The 16547-nt window shown below is 45.9% G+C and overlaps 1 protein-coding gene across 1 annotated transcript in view; it reads left to right on the top strand.

Annotated features, from left to right (window-relative positions):
• The window catches only part of LOC134358024 (cyclic AMP-responsive element-binding protein 3-like protein 4), a 43850-nt gene extending 29080 nt beyond the window's left edge, over nucleotides 1-14770 (top strand). Inside the window, exons 9-11 of the mRNA XM_063069894.1 lie at nucleotides 7327-7411; nucleotides 12186-12282; nucleotides 13541-14770. Of these exons, the coding sequence (XP_062925964.1) occupies nucleotides 7327-7411; nucleotides 12186-12282; nucleotides 13541-13851 (493 nt within the window). The 3' untranslated portion in view covers nucleotides 13852-14770. The remainder of the gene's footprint in view (nucleotides 1-7326; nucleotides 7412-12185; nucleotides 12283-13540) is intronic.
• The last annotated feature ends 1777 nt before the right edge of the window (nucleotides 14771-16547 follow it).

The following is a 16547-nucleotide window of genomic DNA, read 5'->3' as shown; positions in this document are numbered from 1 at the left end:
CCTCAGATTAGGGGACCAAAACTGCACACAATACTCCAGGTGTGGTCTCACCAAGGCCTTGTACAACTGCAGTAGTACCTCCCTGCTCCTGTACTCGAATCCTCTCGCTATAAATGCCAGCATACCATTCGCCTTTTTCACCGCCTGCTGTACCTGCATGCCCACTTTCAATGATTGGTGTATAATGACACCCAGGTCTCGTTGCACCTCCCCTTTTCCTAATCGGCCACCATTCAGATAATAATCTGTTTTCCTATTTTTGCTACCAAAGTGGATAACTTCACATTTATCCACATTAAATTGCATCTGCCATGAATTTACCCACTCACCCAACCTATCCAAGTCACCCTGCATCCTCTTAGCATCCTCCTCACAGCTAACACTGCCGCCCAGCTTCGTGTCATCCGCAAACTTGGAGATGCTGCATTTAATTCCCTCATCCAAGTCATTAATATATATTGTAAACAACTGGGGTCCCAGCACTGAGCCTTGCGGTACCCCACTAGTCACTGCCTGCCATTCTGAAAAGGTCCCGTTTATTCCCACTCTTTGCTTCCTGTCTGCTAACCAATTCTCTATCCACATCAATACCTTACCCCCAATACCGTGTGCTTTAAGTTTGCACACTAATCTCCTGTGTGGGACCTTGTCAAAAGCCTTTTGAAAATCCAAATATACCACATCCACTGGTTCTCCCGTATCCACTCTACTAGTTACATCCTCAAAAATTCTATGAGATTCGTCAGACATGATTTTCCTTTCACAAATCCATGCTGACTTTGTCCGATGATTTCACCGCTTTCCAAATGTGCTGTTATCACAATTTTGATAACTGACTCCAGCAGTTTCCCCACCACCGACGTTAGGCTAACCGGTCTATAATTCCCCGGTTTCTCTCTCCCTCCATTTTTAAAAAGTGGGGTTACATTAGCTACCCTCCAATCCTCAGGAACTAGTCCAGAATCTAATGAGTTTTGAAAAATTATCACTACTGCATCCACTATTTCTTGGGCTACTTCCTTAAGCACTCTAGGATGCAGACCATCTGGCCCTGGGGATTTATCTGCCTTTAATCCCTTCAATTTACCTAACACCACTTTCCTACTAACATGTATTTCGCTCAGTTCCTCCATCTCACTGGACCCTCTGTCCCCTACTATTTCTGGAAGATTATTTATGTCCTCCTTAGCGAAGACAGAACCAAAGTAATTATTCAATTGGTCTGCCATGTCCTTGCTCCCCATAATCAATTCACCTGTTTCTGTCTGTAGGGGACCTACATTTGTCTTTACCAGTCTTTTCCTTTTTACATATCTATAAAAGCTTTTACAGTCAGTTTTTATGTTCCCTGCCAGTTTTCTCTCATAATCTTTTTTCCCCTTCCTAATTAGGCCCTTTGTCCTCCTCTGCTGAACTCTGAATTTCTCCCAGTCCTCAGGTGAGCCACTTTTTCTGGCTAATTTTTATGCTTCTTCTTTGGAATTGATACTATCCTAATTTCTCTTGTCAGCCATGGGTGCACTACCTTCCTTGATTTATTCTTTTGCCAAACTGGGATGAACAATTGTTGTAGTTCATCCATGCAATCTTTAAATGCTTGCCATTGCATATCCACCGTCAATTCTTTAAGTGTCATTTGCCAGTCTATCTTAGCTATTCACGTCTCACACCTTCAAAGTTACCCCTCTTTAAGTTCAGAACCTTTGTTTCTGAATTAACTATGTCATTCTCCATCTTAATGAAGAATTCCACCATATTATGGTCACTCTTACCCAAGGGGCCTCTCCCGACAAGATTGCTAATTAACCCTTCCTCATTGCTCAAAACCCAGTCTAGAATAGCCTGCTGTCTAGTTGGTTCCTCGACATGTTGGTTCAAAAAACCATCCCGCATACATTCCAAGAAATCCTCTTCCTCAGCACCTTTACCAATTTGGTTCACCCAATCTACATGTAGATTGAAGTCACCCAGTATAACTGCTGTTCCTTTATTGCACACATTTCTAATTTCCTGTTTAATACCATCCCCGACCTCACTACTACTGTTAGGTGGCCTGTACACAACTCCCACCAACGTTTTCTGCCCCTTAGTGTTATGCAGCTCTACCCATATCGATTCCACATCTTCCCGGCTTATGTCCTTCCTTTCTATTGCGTTAATCTCTTCTTTAACCAGCAACGCCACCCCACCTCCTTTTCTTTCATGTCTATCCCTCCTGAATATTGAATATCCCTGAACGTTGAGCTCCCATCCTTGGTCACCCTGGAGCCATGTCTCTTTGATCCCAACTATATCATAATCATTAATAACAATCTGCACTTTCAATTCATCCACCTTGTTACGAATGCTCCTGGCATTGACACACAAAGCCTTCAGGCGCTCTTTTACAGCTCTCTTAGCCCTTCTTGATGCTTGCCTTGGATTTGTCGGCCTGCCACTTTTACTTTTCTCCTTACTACTTTTTGCTTCTACCCTCACTTTACACCCCTCTGTCTCTCTGCACTGGTTCCCATCCCCCTGTTGTGAACTAACCTCCTCTCGCCTAGCCTCTTTAATTTGATTCCCACCCCCCAACCATTCTAGTTTAAAGTGAGGTGCCACGCCAGTTGTTGCGGTCACCGTGCTCCTTTCTTGAGGACCTAACAACAACTCCTTTTGTACAGTTGGTGTTTTCCTGTCCCCATTCCCAGATTATAGTGAACAGTGGTTGCAGGATGGTTGCTGCAACCTTTGGTTCAGCTTTGAACAGTTTGGGATTCAACTTGTCGAGTCCCGGGGCTTGGCTGTTCTTTAATGATTTAATCGCAGCAACAATTTCTTTATTCTTGGGTGGATCTGTGTTGATGTCGAGGTCCTCTGCTGCCTCTTGTATGCCAGGTTCTTCATTTGGTGGTGGTCTATTCAGTAATCCTCTAGTTACTCTGTCCATCGTGCTTCTTGATCTTTCTCAGTTGTCAGAAGCAGACGGTTCTAATCTCTCTCAGGACCACTGGATCTGACCTGCAACTTTCCACACACTAATTTTGAAACCTTGTTTTTATTTCCCTAGCTGCTGCTTTGGCCTCTACTGCAAGGTCTTCCATGTAAATTCTCTTATTCTTTCTTGTAAGATTCTTCACTTTCTTGTTAGCTTCAGTATATGCTAATTAAAGTTTCAGCTTAATTTGTGTTGAGTGCATCTGACACTTTTTTTTTCTAATTTTCCAGCTTTCTTCTAAGGCTGTCCATGTTTCCTGCTATATCCGTTCTTTGTTCTTCTTTCCAGCTCTGTTACCTAGACAAGCCTCATTGCTTTTCTTGAAGACTGGGGCAATCCACTTCTACATTCTGTTGACCTTGTCTACTGAGACATCTTCATCAGGGTCTTGCAAAGGGTGAAATCTGTGCTTAAGCGGAATGGTGAAGGCAGAGCTCACACTGGTGTCCTTGAGATTCTCAACATCAAAGCATCTTTGTACACATGTTCTGGTCCCAGTGGTTCTCAGTTCCATCTCGGCTACAACAAGGTGGTGATCACTTCCTCTCTTCATCGTTGCACCCTGCAAGGATCGTCTCCACTGACCATTGATCTTCAAATAGTCAGTCTGGTTCTTGTCGTGTCCTTTGCGTGAGCACCGTGTCAGTCTCTGGATTTCACGGTGTGGAAAGAGGTGACCAGATTATTCATGGCACAGAATTCCACCAGTTTTTCACCGTTGTTATTCATTATGTTACGTACCCTGTAACTGGGTTGCCAAACCAGCAGAAATGGACCACTTAGTTGGAGTCTGGATTGCTGGAACTAAGAAAGTTTTATTAAAGAAATAAGTAACACAGTCCTCTAATAGTAAGGATATAAATGCAACAGGTTAGCAATGAATAAACACACATGTACACAGAACTAGGATAATAGGATCAATCAAGCTCTATCGCAGTCTAGGGGTAAAATGATCAGTCACAAGTGACAGAGTTCAGTTCAATTTAGTTCAGTTCGCAGTAATCGCTGTTGTGCCGAAGGGGGGAGAGAGAGAGTGAGCGAATGAATATTCAAATCAGATTCCAAACAGACCTTCGATATTCCTCGCAGTTAGCTTTCGGGTGAGCCCTTTATAATGTCTTCTGAGGTCACCGACTGTGACCCCTCCGTTCCAGATACGATCGTTCTTCTGCGGTGAACCTGGCACCCAGGCAAGGGCGGACACACACACCAGGTTCCCGCCCAACCGTATCTTTCCACCCTGTGCTCTATGGCTGGTCCCGCGACCAGACCTCCAAAACTCCACCAACTTGTGGGGGCACACCGCTTCCAGGGTCTCGTTACCTCGTGGTGTCGTGTCTTGCCTTAGTGAACCTGTTCCTTTTATCCCCCTGCTGGGGTATCGCCTGTCCATCAAACTTCAAACAGTTCAAAGTAACTGGTCTCTGACAATACTCGGAACTGTGTCTCCTTTCGGTAATCTCTCTCGTCTCTCCCTTATTAGCATTTTGAATGTTCCCCCATTGTCCTCTTATCAGCATCAATCTTCTGATAACTGGTTCTTTTGTCACAATTATTCCACGTTGTTGCGTGCCCACGACATCCTTTCCTTCAATTTCATTGTCGTTAGTTGGAGCTCAGCACTGGATCAGTCATGTTCACTTGCTTCCCTTTCAGCCTGACTCTCATCAGCTTACTGTTGATTGGTTTCCACTGCAGCAAGCACTTCTCAAAGCCTTTCTTCAAAATGACAGCTACACCATCATGATGCTGACCACTTTCTCTTCCCGAGTATAAAACTGTTTCACCAGTTGTTGCTTTTAGTCTGCCAGACCCTGTCTATCTGCTTTCACTGCTGCCCAGTGTATGTAAATTGTAACAACACATTTCTGCAGTTACTTGTGTAGCGTTCCAGTGTTGTACATAGTCCATATATTCCAGAAAATCAATTTTGATCTTGGTCTTGGCAGTGTTCAGGGCTTCCTTCATCATGCCAGTAGCTTCCTCTCGGTTTTCACTACTGTCAGCCAGGAAAGGACAGGTGGAGACTCAGGAATACCATCTGATGTAGAAGGAATCTTCATTGCTGTTTCCATAACAATTTTGTTTTACCAATCAGGGTTATCCCTGAGCTGAACCCCCAAACCTGGAATACTGGTGGACCACTCTTGGCATCTACCTTTTGGCCCTTGGTAGGGTCAGCCATGCCAAACAGTTCAAAGCATAAAGCCCTGACTCCAGCCAGCATAGCTCTTCACATCATTGAGGCACACAAGCCTCCAAACCCTACCACAAGGTTGTGGTCCTCTCGGAGGGGAAGTCCAGAGCAACACACACAGAATGCTGGAGGAACTCAGCAGACCAAGGAGCATGTATGGAAATGAATAAACAGTCAATGTTACGGGCCAAGACCCTTCAGGAGGACTGGAAAGGAAAGGGGGCAGTAGCCAGAATAAGAAGGTGGGAGGGGGGAGATTGAAGGAGTACAAGCCTGCTGGTGATAGGTGAGACTAGGTGAGGGGGAATGTGGATGCACGGGGGAGAATATAATGTGGAGGAATTTTGCTGAACTGTGGGTATGCTATGTTGGCACCAGAATGTGGCAACACTTGCGGGCTGTCCTTGTTTGTGTTGGTTGACAAGGCAGGTGAATCATCAGTGTACATGTGATAATTAAACAAGTCTGAAGTGTGAAGCAGGTAGACAAATAAGTTAGACAGGAAGATGAGGAGTTCACCTTTTTGTCATTGAAAGCTTCTTTCAAGAGTCTGGGGTAGATGCTGTCCTTGAGCCTGGTGTTATGTGCTTTCAGGCTTTTGTATCTTCTCGTGGCAGGGGGTTGAAAGGGGTCCTTTATTATGTTGGCTGCTTTCCCACGGCAGTGGGAAGTGTAGACAGTGTCAGTGGCTGGTTTTCGTGATGGATTGGGCTGTGTTCAATGTCATGCAGTCTGGGAAGAGCCATTGCCATTGTATCCAGATGGGATGCTTTCTGTGGTGTACCAATTAAAAAACGGTGAGGGTCTAAAGGGACATGCCAAATTTCCTTAGCCTCCTGAGGAAATAAGAGTCCGGAGCCCAGGCCTCTGCGCTGTTTTTGAAGGCTAGTTACGTGGGGTGTTTCAAAGGACATCCAGAATCTAGGTGTCTGCGCCGTGTTTGAAGGCTAGCGATGTGGAATATTTCAAAAAGCATCCAGAGTCTCGGCTCTGCCCCATGCTTGAAGGCCAGTGATGTGAATGTGTGACAAGGGACATTGGAGTACAGGCCTCCGCTTTGTGCTCAAAGGCCAGTGATCTAGACACATGACATCCGTGGATGTCGAGCTGCCCTGGGTCGTTGAGTCCCAGGAATGTCCAGGATCGGATGCTCATGCAAGCAAGAGACACAAGGGCCGGTAAGTCAGCGACCTAGAGTTCGAGGCCTAAGTTCAGGGTCTGGTCATCAGCTAGTCCAGGGCTGGTTACCGAAGATCGAAGCCCATGAGTAGATGGGAAGTCTGGGCGTCGAAGCCTGGGGAGTGGAGGTCCAAAGGCCTACCCTTGAGTTGGAGGATTGTCTGTGTGTGTCGGACGGTAGGGGCTTGTTTGCCTTATGTCATTTACTGTTATTTGTTGTGTTCTGTGGAACATTGTGGGCACGCTTTGTTGGCGACAATTGCGGGCTGCCCCCACACATCCTTAGGCTTGTGTTGGTTGTTGATGTAAGCTACGCTTTTCTCTGTATGTTTCGATGAAAAGGCATCCGTTAGTCTTGCGAGACCATGGATCTACACCTGGAAAGTCTTCACTCTCCAGGGCGCAGGCCTGGGCAAGGTTGTATGGAAGACCAGCAGTTGCCCATGCAGCATGTCTCCCCTCTCCACGACACCGATGTTGTCCAAGGGAAGGGCATTAGGACCCATACAGCTTGGCACCAGTGTCGTCGCAGAGCAATGTGTGATTAAGTGCCTTGCTCAAGGACACAACATGTTTCCCCGGCTGGGGCTTGAACTCACGACCTTCAGGTTGCTAGTCCAATGCCTTAACCACTTGGCCACGTGCCCACGTTTCAATGTATAGTTGATAAATAAATCAGAATCTGAAACAGATGCTGGCGAGCGCTCTCGGCCATGGCGTTAGTATGGCGAGGTACAGGTCCAACAGAAAACTTGCAGCAGTGTCAAGTACGTACGGACAACACACAAGACATAAATTATCCAAGACAGCAAGGGGAAAGGCTCTGCAGAAACATGATCAGAAACAGGTCTGTGGAAGTGTAAGAGGTGGTGTGTGGCTTTCCGTGGCTGAGGGAGAGGGGAGGACGACTCTCGTGATGTGCTTCTTACAGCCTCAGACATTTTGTGTTGCTGCTTCTTATCCCCTCCTGCAGGTCTCTGATCAGCCAACTACGTAGACTGCAGTCTCTCATCAAGCAGACATCAAACAAAGCAGCCCAGACCAGCACCTGTGTCATGGTAAGTTCGCAGAAACACCAGTGGAGGGATGGGGAGCTGCAACACCAAGCGGGCATCCATAGTTTCGAGCGCGAGGGGGTGGGGTGCAAAGTCAATGCACAAGTGCACCAATGCATTCCTTGCGCCTTGTGAAACGGTGCAAAACAGATTCACTGGGGTTTGGCCTCGGTCAGAGTATTAGTCATTAGGAGTCATTATGTTGCAACTTCATAAAACTCTGGTTAGGCCACATCTGGAGTATTGCACACAGTTCTGGTCGCCCCAGTATAAGAAGGATGCTGAGGTTTTGGAGAGGGTGCAGAAGAGGTTTACCAGGATACTGCCTGGTTTAGAGGGCATGTGGTATCATGAGAGGCTGGATCAACTTGGGTTGTTTTCTCTGGAGCGCCAGAGGCTGAGCGGAGATCTGATAGAGGTTTATAAGATTATGAGCATGGATAGAGTAGACAGGGAATAACTGTTTTCCCAGGGTAAAATTGTCTAATACCAGAGGGCATGCATTGAAGGTGAGGGGGGTTAGGTTAAAGGGGGATGTGGGGTGCTCAGTGTTTTTACTCAGAGAGTGGTGGATGTCTGGAATGCGCTGCCTGGTATGGTGGTAGAGGCAAATACATTACAGGCTTTTAAGAGGCGTTTGGATAGGCACATAGATGTAAGGAGGATGGAGGGTTATGGACATGGTATGGGTAGAAGGGATTAGTGTTTGGGTGTTTTTGATTTCCTTTTTAGCTGGTTCAGCACAACATTGTGGGCCAAATGCCCTTTTCCTGTGCTGTACTCTTCTACGAGAAGTTAGGTACATTTAGATTATCCATGTCTGTAGATCCCTCAAAGTTGCCATGAAGTTGATAGGGTTGTTGAGAAGGTGTATAGTACTTTGACTTTCATTACTCAGCGCTTAAGAGCCGCGAGATAATGTTGCAGCTCTATAAAACTCTGGATAGACCACACAAGCAGTATTGTGTTCCGTTCTGGTCGCCTCATTATAGGAAGGATGTTGAAGCTTTAGAGAGGAGATCGACCAGGATGCTGCCTGGGTTAGAGAGCATGTCTTAAGAGAAAAAGCTGAGCGAACTAAGGCTTTTATTTTGGGCTTTCATTAGTCAAGGACTGAGTTTGATAGCCACAATTGCAGTTCTATAAAACCTAGATTTGAAACCTTGCCTGGGTTAGAAAACATCTTTTAAGAAGATGGATTGAGCAAGCTAGGGCTTTTTTCTTTGGAGCGAAGGAGGATGAGAGGTGACTTGATAGAGTGAACAGGTTGATAAGAGGCATTGACTGAGTGGAGAGCCGGAGACTTTTTCCCAGGAGGGAAATGGGACTTGATGCAAACGATGCATTCACTGTAGGTTTTAGTATTTCAATATACATGTGTGAAATAAAGTTAATCTTTATCTTTACATTCTGCAGCACTAAAACTAATTAAACCAGCAATTAAATGCCTAACTAAACTAATCACTTCTGCCTGCACAGTTTCCACATCCCTCTATTCCTTACATCTTCACTTGTGTATGTAAAAGCTGGTGGCGGGGTGGAGATACATCTCTGCTAAAAGAGGTGTAGGGCGCTCCTTCCCTCTGCTGGCCTGCGGGTCACCCTTGGGTAAGGTGTAGCACCTGCTTAGCCCCTGATCAGGGTCACATGAAGCTATGGTGCAGGTGGTGGATGGCCATATGAGCAGCTGGTGCACATCATAAGCCCTGGTTGTGACCACTGATGCCATGCTGACAATTATTGACGAGTAATAATAATGGCTGGGGTCACCCGTCTTGTAAAGACACTGCCCAGAAGAAGGCAATGGCAAACCACTTCTGCAGAAAAATTTGCTGAGAACAATCATGGTCACGGAAAGATCATGATTGCCTATGTCATATGACATGGCACATAAAGAACAAGAGCGATTTGTACGTCTTTATCATACTTGCCTCTACCACACAACCCAGGCACCCACCACTTCTGTGTTTTTTAAGAAAGAAACAAAACTTTGACCCGTACTTATCCTTTGAACTTCCTACCCTGTTGTGTACCTTTCGTTAGATCTTATAGCAAAGAACCAAAAAAAATGCAGGGTAGATCTGTTCAAATGCATGTTTATTATTTGTAAGGAGAAGATCTCCTCTACTCCTCCATGAATGGCAGGCGGCTTTTGTTTTACAGCTTTCAAAGTTATTTTGTTTTAAAATACAAGTGTTCAGGCTATTCCTTGGCTGTTATCTGTTCTGGGTGTCAAGTCCTTCACTTAGCAGCTGCAGTCACGCAATGTACCAACCTTGCCTTAGTTACACATTGAAAAATGATCAGAACATTACATGCCTCCTGCCACATACACATTTCACATATAGCAAAGCACTCTGGGATTATACGGGTTCCATTTTGTCACATTGTAAGATTAAGTACATTAAAAATCTCAAAATTACGAATATACTTGCACTCTCCTCTCACCTTACATTTCAGCCTTCTGCTATTACATAATTTGACCCGTGCAATGAAACCTTACTTGCAGCAGCATCAGGGGCACATAGCATTAAAGACACACCTTTCACAAGAACAGCATAAATTTTATTATAAATCATACGAAACAGAATGCAATTATAACAAAAACAAAGTCCACTGTAGTGTACAGTGTTGTGAGCAGGGTTCAGATGAAGGTACAACGCCAATGTATATGTCACCATATACAACTCTGAGATTCTTTTTCTTGTGGGCATACTCAATAAATTGATAATACAATAATAACCATAATAGAATCAATGAAAGGCCACTTCAACATGGGCTTTCAACTCATGCAAAAGACAACAAACCGTGCAAATACAAAATAAAGAAATATAATAATAATAAATAAGCTATAAAATCGAGAACATGAGATGAAGAGTCCTTAAGAGTGAGTCCATAGGTTGTGGGAACAGTTCAGTGATGGGACAAGTGAAATTAAGTGAAGTTGTCCCCTTTGGTTCAAGAGCCTGGTAGTTGAGGGGTAATAACTGTTCCTACACAATGTCCATATCCTCCCAATTCCCTCACATTCATCTACCTATCTAAACATCTGTTAAAAGTCTAAAAACGTAAACATGAGGAATTCTGCAGATGCTGGAAATTCAAGCAACACACACCAAAGTTGCTGGTGAACGCAGCAGGCCAGGCAACATCTCTAGGAAGAGGTACAGTTGACGTTTTGGGCCGAGACCCTTCATCAGGACTAACTGAAGGAAGAGGCCACACATTTTAATTCCACATCCCATTCCCATTCTGATATGTCTATCCATGGCCTCCTCTACTGTAAAGATGAAGCCACACTCAGGTTGGAGGAACAACACCTTATATTCCGTCTGGGTAGCCTCCAACCTGATGGCACGAACATTGACTTCTCTAACTTCCGCTAAGGCCCCACCTCCCCCCCGTACCCCATCCGTTATTTATTTATACACACACATTCTTTCTCTCTCTCTCTCCTTTTTCTCCCTCTGTCCCTCTGACTATCCCCCTTGCCCATCCTCTGGGTTTTTCCCCCCCTCCCACTTTTCCTTCTCCCTGGGCTTCCTGTCCCATGATCCTCTCGTATCCCTTTTGCCAATCACCTGTCCAGCTCTTGGCTCCATCCCTCCCCCTCCTGTCTTCTCCTATCATTTCGGATCTTCCCCCTCCCCCTCCCACTTTCAAATCTCTTACTAGCTCTTCCTTCAGTTAGTCCTGACGAAGGATCTCGGCCCGAAACGTCGCCTGTACCTCTTCCTAGAGATGCTGCCTGGCCTGCTGCGTTCACCAGCAACTTTGCTGTGTGTTAAAAGTCTCTAATGTTTCTGCCTTTACCACTGCCCCAGGCAGTGTATTCCAGGCACCCACCACTCTCTGTGTGAAAAAAAATAAAAACTTGCCCCTCACATCCCCTTTGAACCTACTCCTCTCACCTTAAATACATGCCCTCTGGTATTAGACCTTTGGAAAACAGCCTGTCTACTTCTGTGCCTCTCATAATCTTATAAACCTCTATCAAATCTCCCCTCAGCCTCCAAGAGGAAACAATGCAAGATTATCCAGAAACAGAATGAGAATCAGGTTGAATATTACTAGCACTTGTCATGAAATTTGTTGTTTTGTGGCAGCAGTACATTGAAATACATAATAAAAAATGATAAATTACATTGAATATATATAACAAGAGAAAATTATATTAAGTAGTACAAAAAGAGAAGGAACAAAATTGCTGAGGAAGTGTCCGTGGGTTCATTGTCCATTCAGAAATCTGATGGCAGAGGGGAAGAAGCTCTTCCTGAAATGTTGAGTGTGTGTCTTCAATCTCCAGTACGTCATCCTTAATGCTAGTAATGAAAAGGGGTGATGGGGGTCCTTAATAATGGATGCTGCCTTCTAGAGACATTGTGTTTTGAAGATGTCCTCGATGCTGGAGAGGCTAATTCCCAGAATGGAGCTGGCTGAGTTTACAACTTTCTGGAACTTTTTCCGATACTGTATGGAGTACCGCCCCCCCCCCCACCCACCCAACCCTGCCTCATAACAGACAGTGATGGAAACAGTTAGAATGCTCTCCACAGTACATCTATCGAAATGTGCTAGTGTCTTTGGTGCCGTATCAAATCTCTTCAGGCTCCAAATGAAATATAGCCACTGCCATGCCTTCTTTGTAATTGCATCGCTATATTGTCAATATGTTATTGATATGTTATCAATAGGATGTCATTGACAATTATTTCAGGGAAAATTTATTAATATTATTTTATTAATAAATTGGAAAACACTGTTTGTGCTTCCGCAGATCCTGGTCTGCTCCCTGATGTTGCTGATATTCCCCAGTTATAGCCCATTCAGCCTGGAGACTCCAGTCAATCCTCAGGGATACAAACCCACTGGAGGTACAGACCTATTGTACAGTGCTGTCCCGTCTGGCCCTGTTTACTTCCACAACACCGCCCCCCCACCCCGACCTACTTGTGCAGGGTCTTGCTTTTCACTCAGGGATTCTTAACCCGCACCATGGTGCTCCCTCCTCACCACCCCTCCCATAGCGCAGTTCTTCGTCCTCACCACCCCTCCCGCTGTGCGATTCTCCCTCCTCACCACCCCTCCCATAGCGCAGTTCTTCGTCCTCACCACCTCTCCCGTAGTGCAATTCTCCCTCCTCACCACCCCTCCCATAGCGCAGTTCTTCATCCTCACCACTTCTCCCATAGTGCAGTTCTTCGTCCTCACCACCCCTCCCGCTGTGCGATTCTCCCTCCTCACCACCCCTCCCATAGCGCAGTTCTTTGTCCTTACCACCTCTCCCGTAGTGCAATTCTCCCTCCTCACCATCCCTCCCATCGCACGATTCTCCCTCCTCACCATCCCTCCCGTTGCGCGATTCTCCCTCCTCACCATCCCTCCCGTCGCGCGATTCTCCCTCCTCACCAACCCCTCCCGTCGCGCGATTCTCCCTCCTCACCAACCCCTTCCGCCGCGCGATTCTCCCTCCTCACCAATCCCTTCCGTCACGCGATTCTCCCTCCTCACCAACCCCTTCCGTCATGCGATTCTCCCTCCTCACCAACCCCTCCCGCTGTGCGATTCTCCCTCCTCACCAACCCCTCCCATCGCGTGATTCTCCCTCCTCACCACCCCTCTTGTCGCGTGATTCTCCCTCCTCACCACCCCTCTTGTCGCGCGATTCTCCCTCCTCACCATCCCTCTTGTCGCGCGATTCTCCCTCCTCACCACCCCTCTTGTCGTGCGATTCTCCCTCCTCACCACCCCTCTTGTCGCGCGATTCTCCCTCCTCACCATCCCTCCCATCGCATGATTCTCCCTCCTCACCACCCCTCCCACTGTGCGATTCTCCCTCCTCACCAACCCTTCCCGTCACGCGATTCTCCCTCCTCACCAACCCCTCCCGCTGTGCGATTCTCCCTCCTCACCAACCCCTTCCGTCACGCGATTCTCCCTCCTCACCATCCCTCCCGTCATGTGATTCTCCCTCTTCACCATCCCCATGGCATAGTTCTCCCTCCTCGCCGCCCCTTCCACAGCACTGGACACCCTCCTTGCCTCCCCTTCTCACCAACCTTTGCCAGAGTATACATTGGTCTGGATGGATCACCTAGCCCAGCATCACCACTCCTCTCTCTCCCTCTGCAGTGATCTCCCGGACAATCCTGAATGACCTGGAATCCTCGCGGAGGTCAGAACACGCTGAGATGGCGGCGCCGGATGCCGCAGCTCTGCGGGAGCAGGAGGAGCGGCAGGACCCTGCAGCCCCCCTGCCGAAACCGCCCGTGACCGGATTCCCACCAGTACCCAACGTTGCCCACCAGGATGTCATTCCTTCACTGGATTCATCTGACCCTGGCACGGCCTCCAACTCGACCTCTGACCTTCGACCTCTGGGCCACGGTCCATTACCCAAGGATTCCGACTCATCCAAACCGGGGCATGCGGACGAGATGTGATTGGAGACTTAGTGAGCCTTGATCACTGACTGGTACCCCATCCCCATCAGGTGAATGGGGCAGAAAGCGATTGGCCGTAGGGATGTCGTGGCAATGAACTCAGAGGCCACATGGACACCGTTCGTGATCACTTCTCCACTGAATGGGTCAGGCACTGCCCCGTCTGGGCTCGAGAGAGTAGACACTGTACAGTTTCTGTGCTGGTGTGATATTCCTCACTGTGGTGGTGTATAAATACTTCCTTCAAACTTCTGCCTGAAATCTGATTCATCCTCTGTCTGTCTCTCACACTTTCTCTGTCCATCTCTCTCTTTCTCTGTCTGTCTCCCTTTGTCAGTCTGCCTGCCTCGCTGCCTGTTTCCCTCTCTCTGTCTCTGTCAGTCTCTCTCTTCTCTGCCTGTCATGCTCTCCCTATCTGTCTCTGTCTGTATATCTCTTTGTCTGTCTGTCACTGTATCTCAGTCTCTCTGGCTTTGTCTATCTCTCTGTGTCTGTCTGCAACGCTGTCTTCCTGTCTCTCTGTCTGTCTCCCCTGTCCTTGTTATAGGATTGTTATATCTACATGAAATAAAATATTTGATATTTGCATAAACTCAACCCCTCCTGTTTCTGAAGAGACCTCTCATCTGGATTTAATAATGCCAACAGCTTAATTAATTCTCTTTCCTGGTATTTTGTGGACAGCTTGGGTGTGAATGATTTTTACATGGGGAGGGTGGTGATCCTTTGTGGTAAAAGGCACTATCTTATTGGGGTCCAGTGCCCAGCAGGACCTGTTCCCAGAATTCCAGCATGGCCATTCATTAAGCTTGTTATCTCTTTATGTGCTTTGAGCACAGACTTTTTTTTTAGCTCTCACAAGGAAATCTGCAGATGCTGGAATTTCAAGCAACACACATAAAAATTGCTGGTGAATGCAGCAGGCCAGGCAGCATCTATAGGAAGAGGTACAGTTGACGTTTTGGGCCGAGACCCTTCGTCAGGACTATAGATGCTGCCTGGCCTGCTGCGTTCACCAGCAACTTTTATGTGTTGCTTTTTTTTTTAGCTGTCTGCTTTCCCAGGACAGAGAAAGGAATAGAGTGTCTTTTCATTCCTGATCTTCCTTTCCTAATAAAGTGGAAAGAGAATTATGGAGTGTGCATTTGTAGTCATAATTTCCTGAAGATAAAACTGAAATACTTTTGGTTGGTCCCAAAGCAAAAAGAAATAAACTTCCTGATAAACTTGGGAACTTGGCTCCCCTTGTAAAATCAGAAGTAACAAGCCTGCATTGAATTTTGAATTGAATTGACATTATTTCTTACATCCTTCACATATGCAGGGAGTAAAAATCTTTAAGTTACATCTCCATCTGAATGTGCAAAGTGAGAATTTTAGTAAATAGTATATACAACAGAACAGTCAATATAGCTTAGAAATACAATTGTATCGGCACGAATTAATCAGGCTGATGGCCTGGTGGAAGAAACTGTCCCGGAGCCTGTTGGCCCTGGCTTTAATGCTGTGGTGCCATTTCCCGGATGGTAGCAACTGGAAGAGTCTGTGGTTGGGGTGACTCGGGTCCCCAATGATCCTTCAGGCTGGATGTTAGCGTTGATTCCGATTTCAAATTTAAAACCCACATAAAGAAAGTGACCGGAGCAGCATTTCTACACTTAAAAACATTGCAAAGGTGTGTCCATTTCTGACACACAATGATTCAGGAAAGCTTTATTCACATCTTTATATCGAACAGACTCGGTTACTGCAATGCCCATTTTTATGACCTTCCAAAGCAATCTATTCAACTCATTTAAACACTGCAGCTAGACTTTTAACTAAAACCACGAAAAGGGAGCACATCATTCCCATTCTAGTCACTCTGCAATGGCTTCCTGTATCTATTAGAATTGATTTTAAAAACGCTCTTACCTGTTTTTAAAGCTCCCAATGGTCTAGGACCGGAGCACATTACCAAATCGGTTTCATTTTATAATTCTGCACAAGCTCTAAGGTCTTCTTCCGCCAGTCTCTTAAACTTAAACAATCTCTCTCAAAAGATAATTGGCAAGTCAGCTTGTTATAACTTCACTCCTAAACTGTGGAACTCAGGTACCTAAAACTGTAAGGGATGCAGACTCAGTTGACAATTCTAAATGCCAGCTCAAACCCTATTTATTTAATCTTGCTTTAAACTAATATAATTTTGCCTTTTATTTTCATGTTTGCACTTTATCCAATTGTAAAGCACTTTGAACTGCATCAACTGTATAATAAGTGCTCGATAAATAAGTTATTATTGTTATCAGAAGGGCGTATACTGTGTGTGGGTGCACGCGCATGCGGCAGAGATGGTCAAACAGTGTAATGTGGCGGATGCCTTGTACGTGGACTTTTAAAATAGCCTTTATCAAAGTTCCACACGAAAGGCTTGCCAGCAGCAGTAGTATGTTTGGGAGAGTCCGAGTCAGCTGGATTTTTCACTGACATACAGGCATATCATAAAATTTGTTGTTTTGTGGCAGCAGTCATGCAGTACATGAAAGTTACCACAATTTACAATAAGAGATCTATAAAAGGAAGTAGTGCAAGAAAAAGCATATAGTGAGGTAGTTTTCATGGGTTCTTGGACATTTCAGAAATCTGATAGCGGAGGGGAAAAAGTTGTTCTTAAAAAGCCATGTTGACTATCTCTAATTAGTCCATATCTATCA

This window comes from Mobula hypostoma, chromosome 2 (genome assembly GCF_963921235.1).
Source record: "Mobula hypostoma chromosome 2, sMobHyp1.1, whole genome shotgun sequence".
NCBI lineage: Eukaryota > Metazoa > Chordata > Chondrichthyes > Myliobatiformes > Myliobatidae > Mobula > Mobula hypostoma.
The sequence above is the reverse complement of the archived record's forward strand: the minus strand, read 5'-3'. Positions and strand labels throughout refer to the sequence as shown.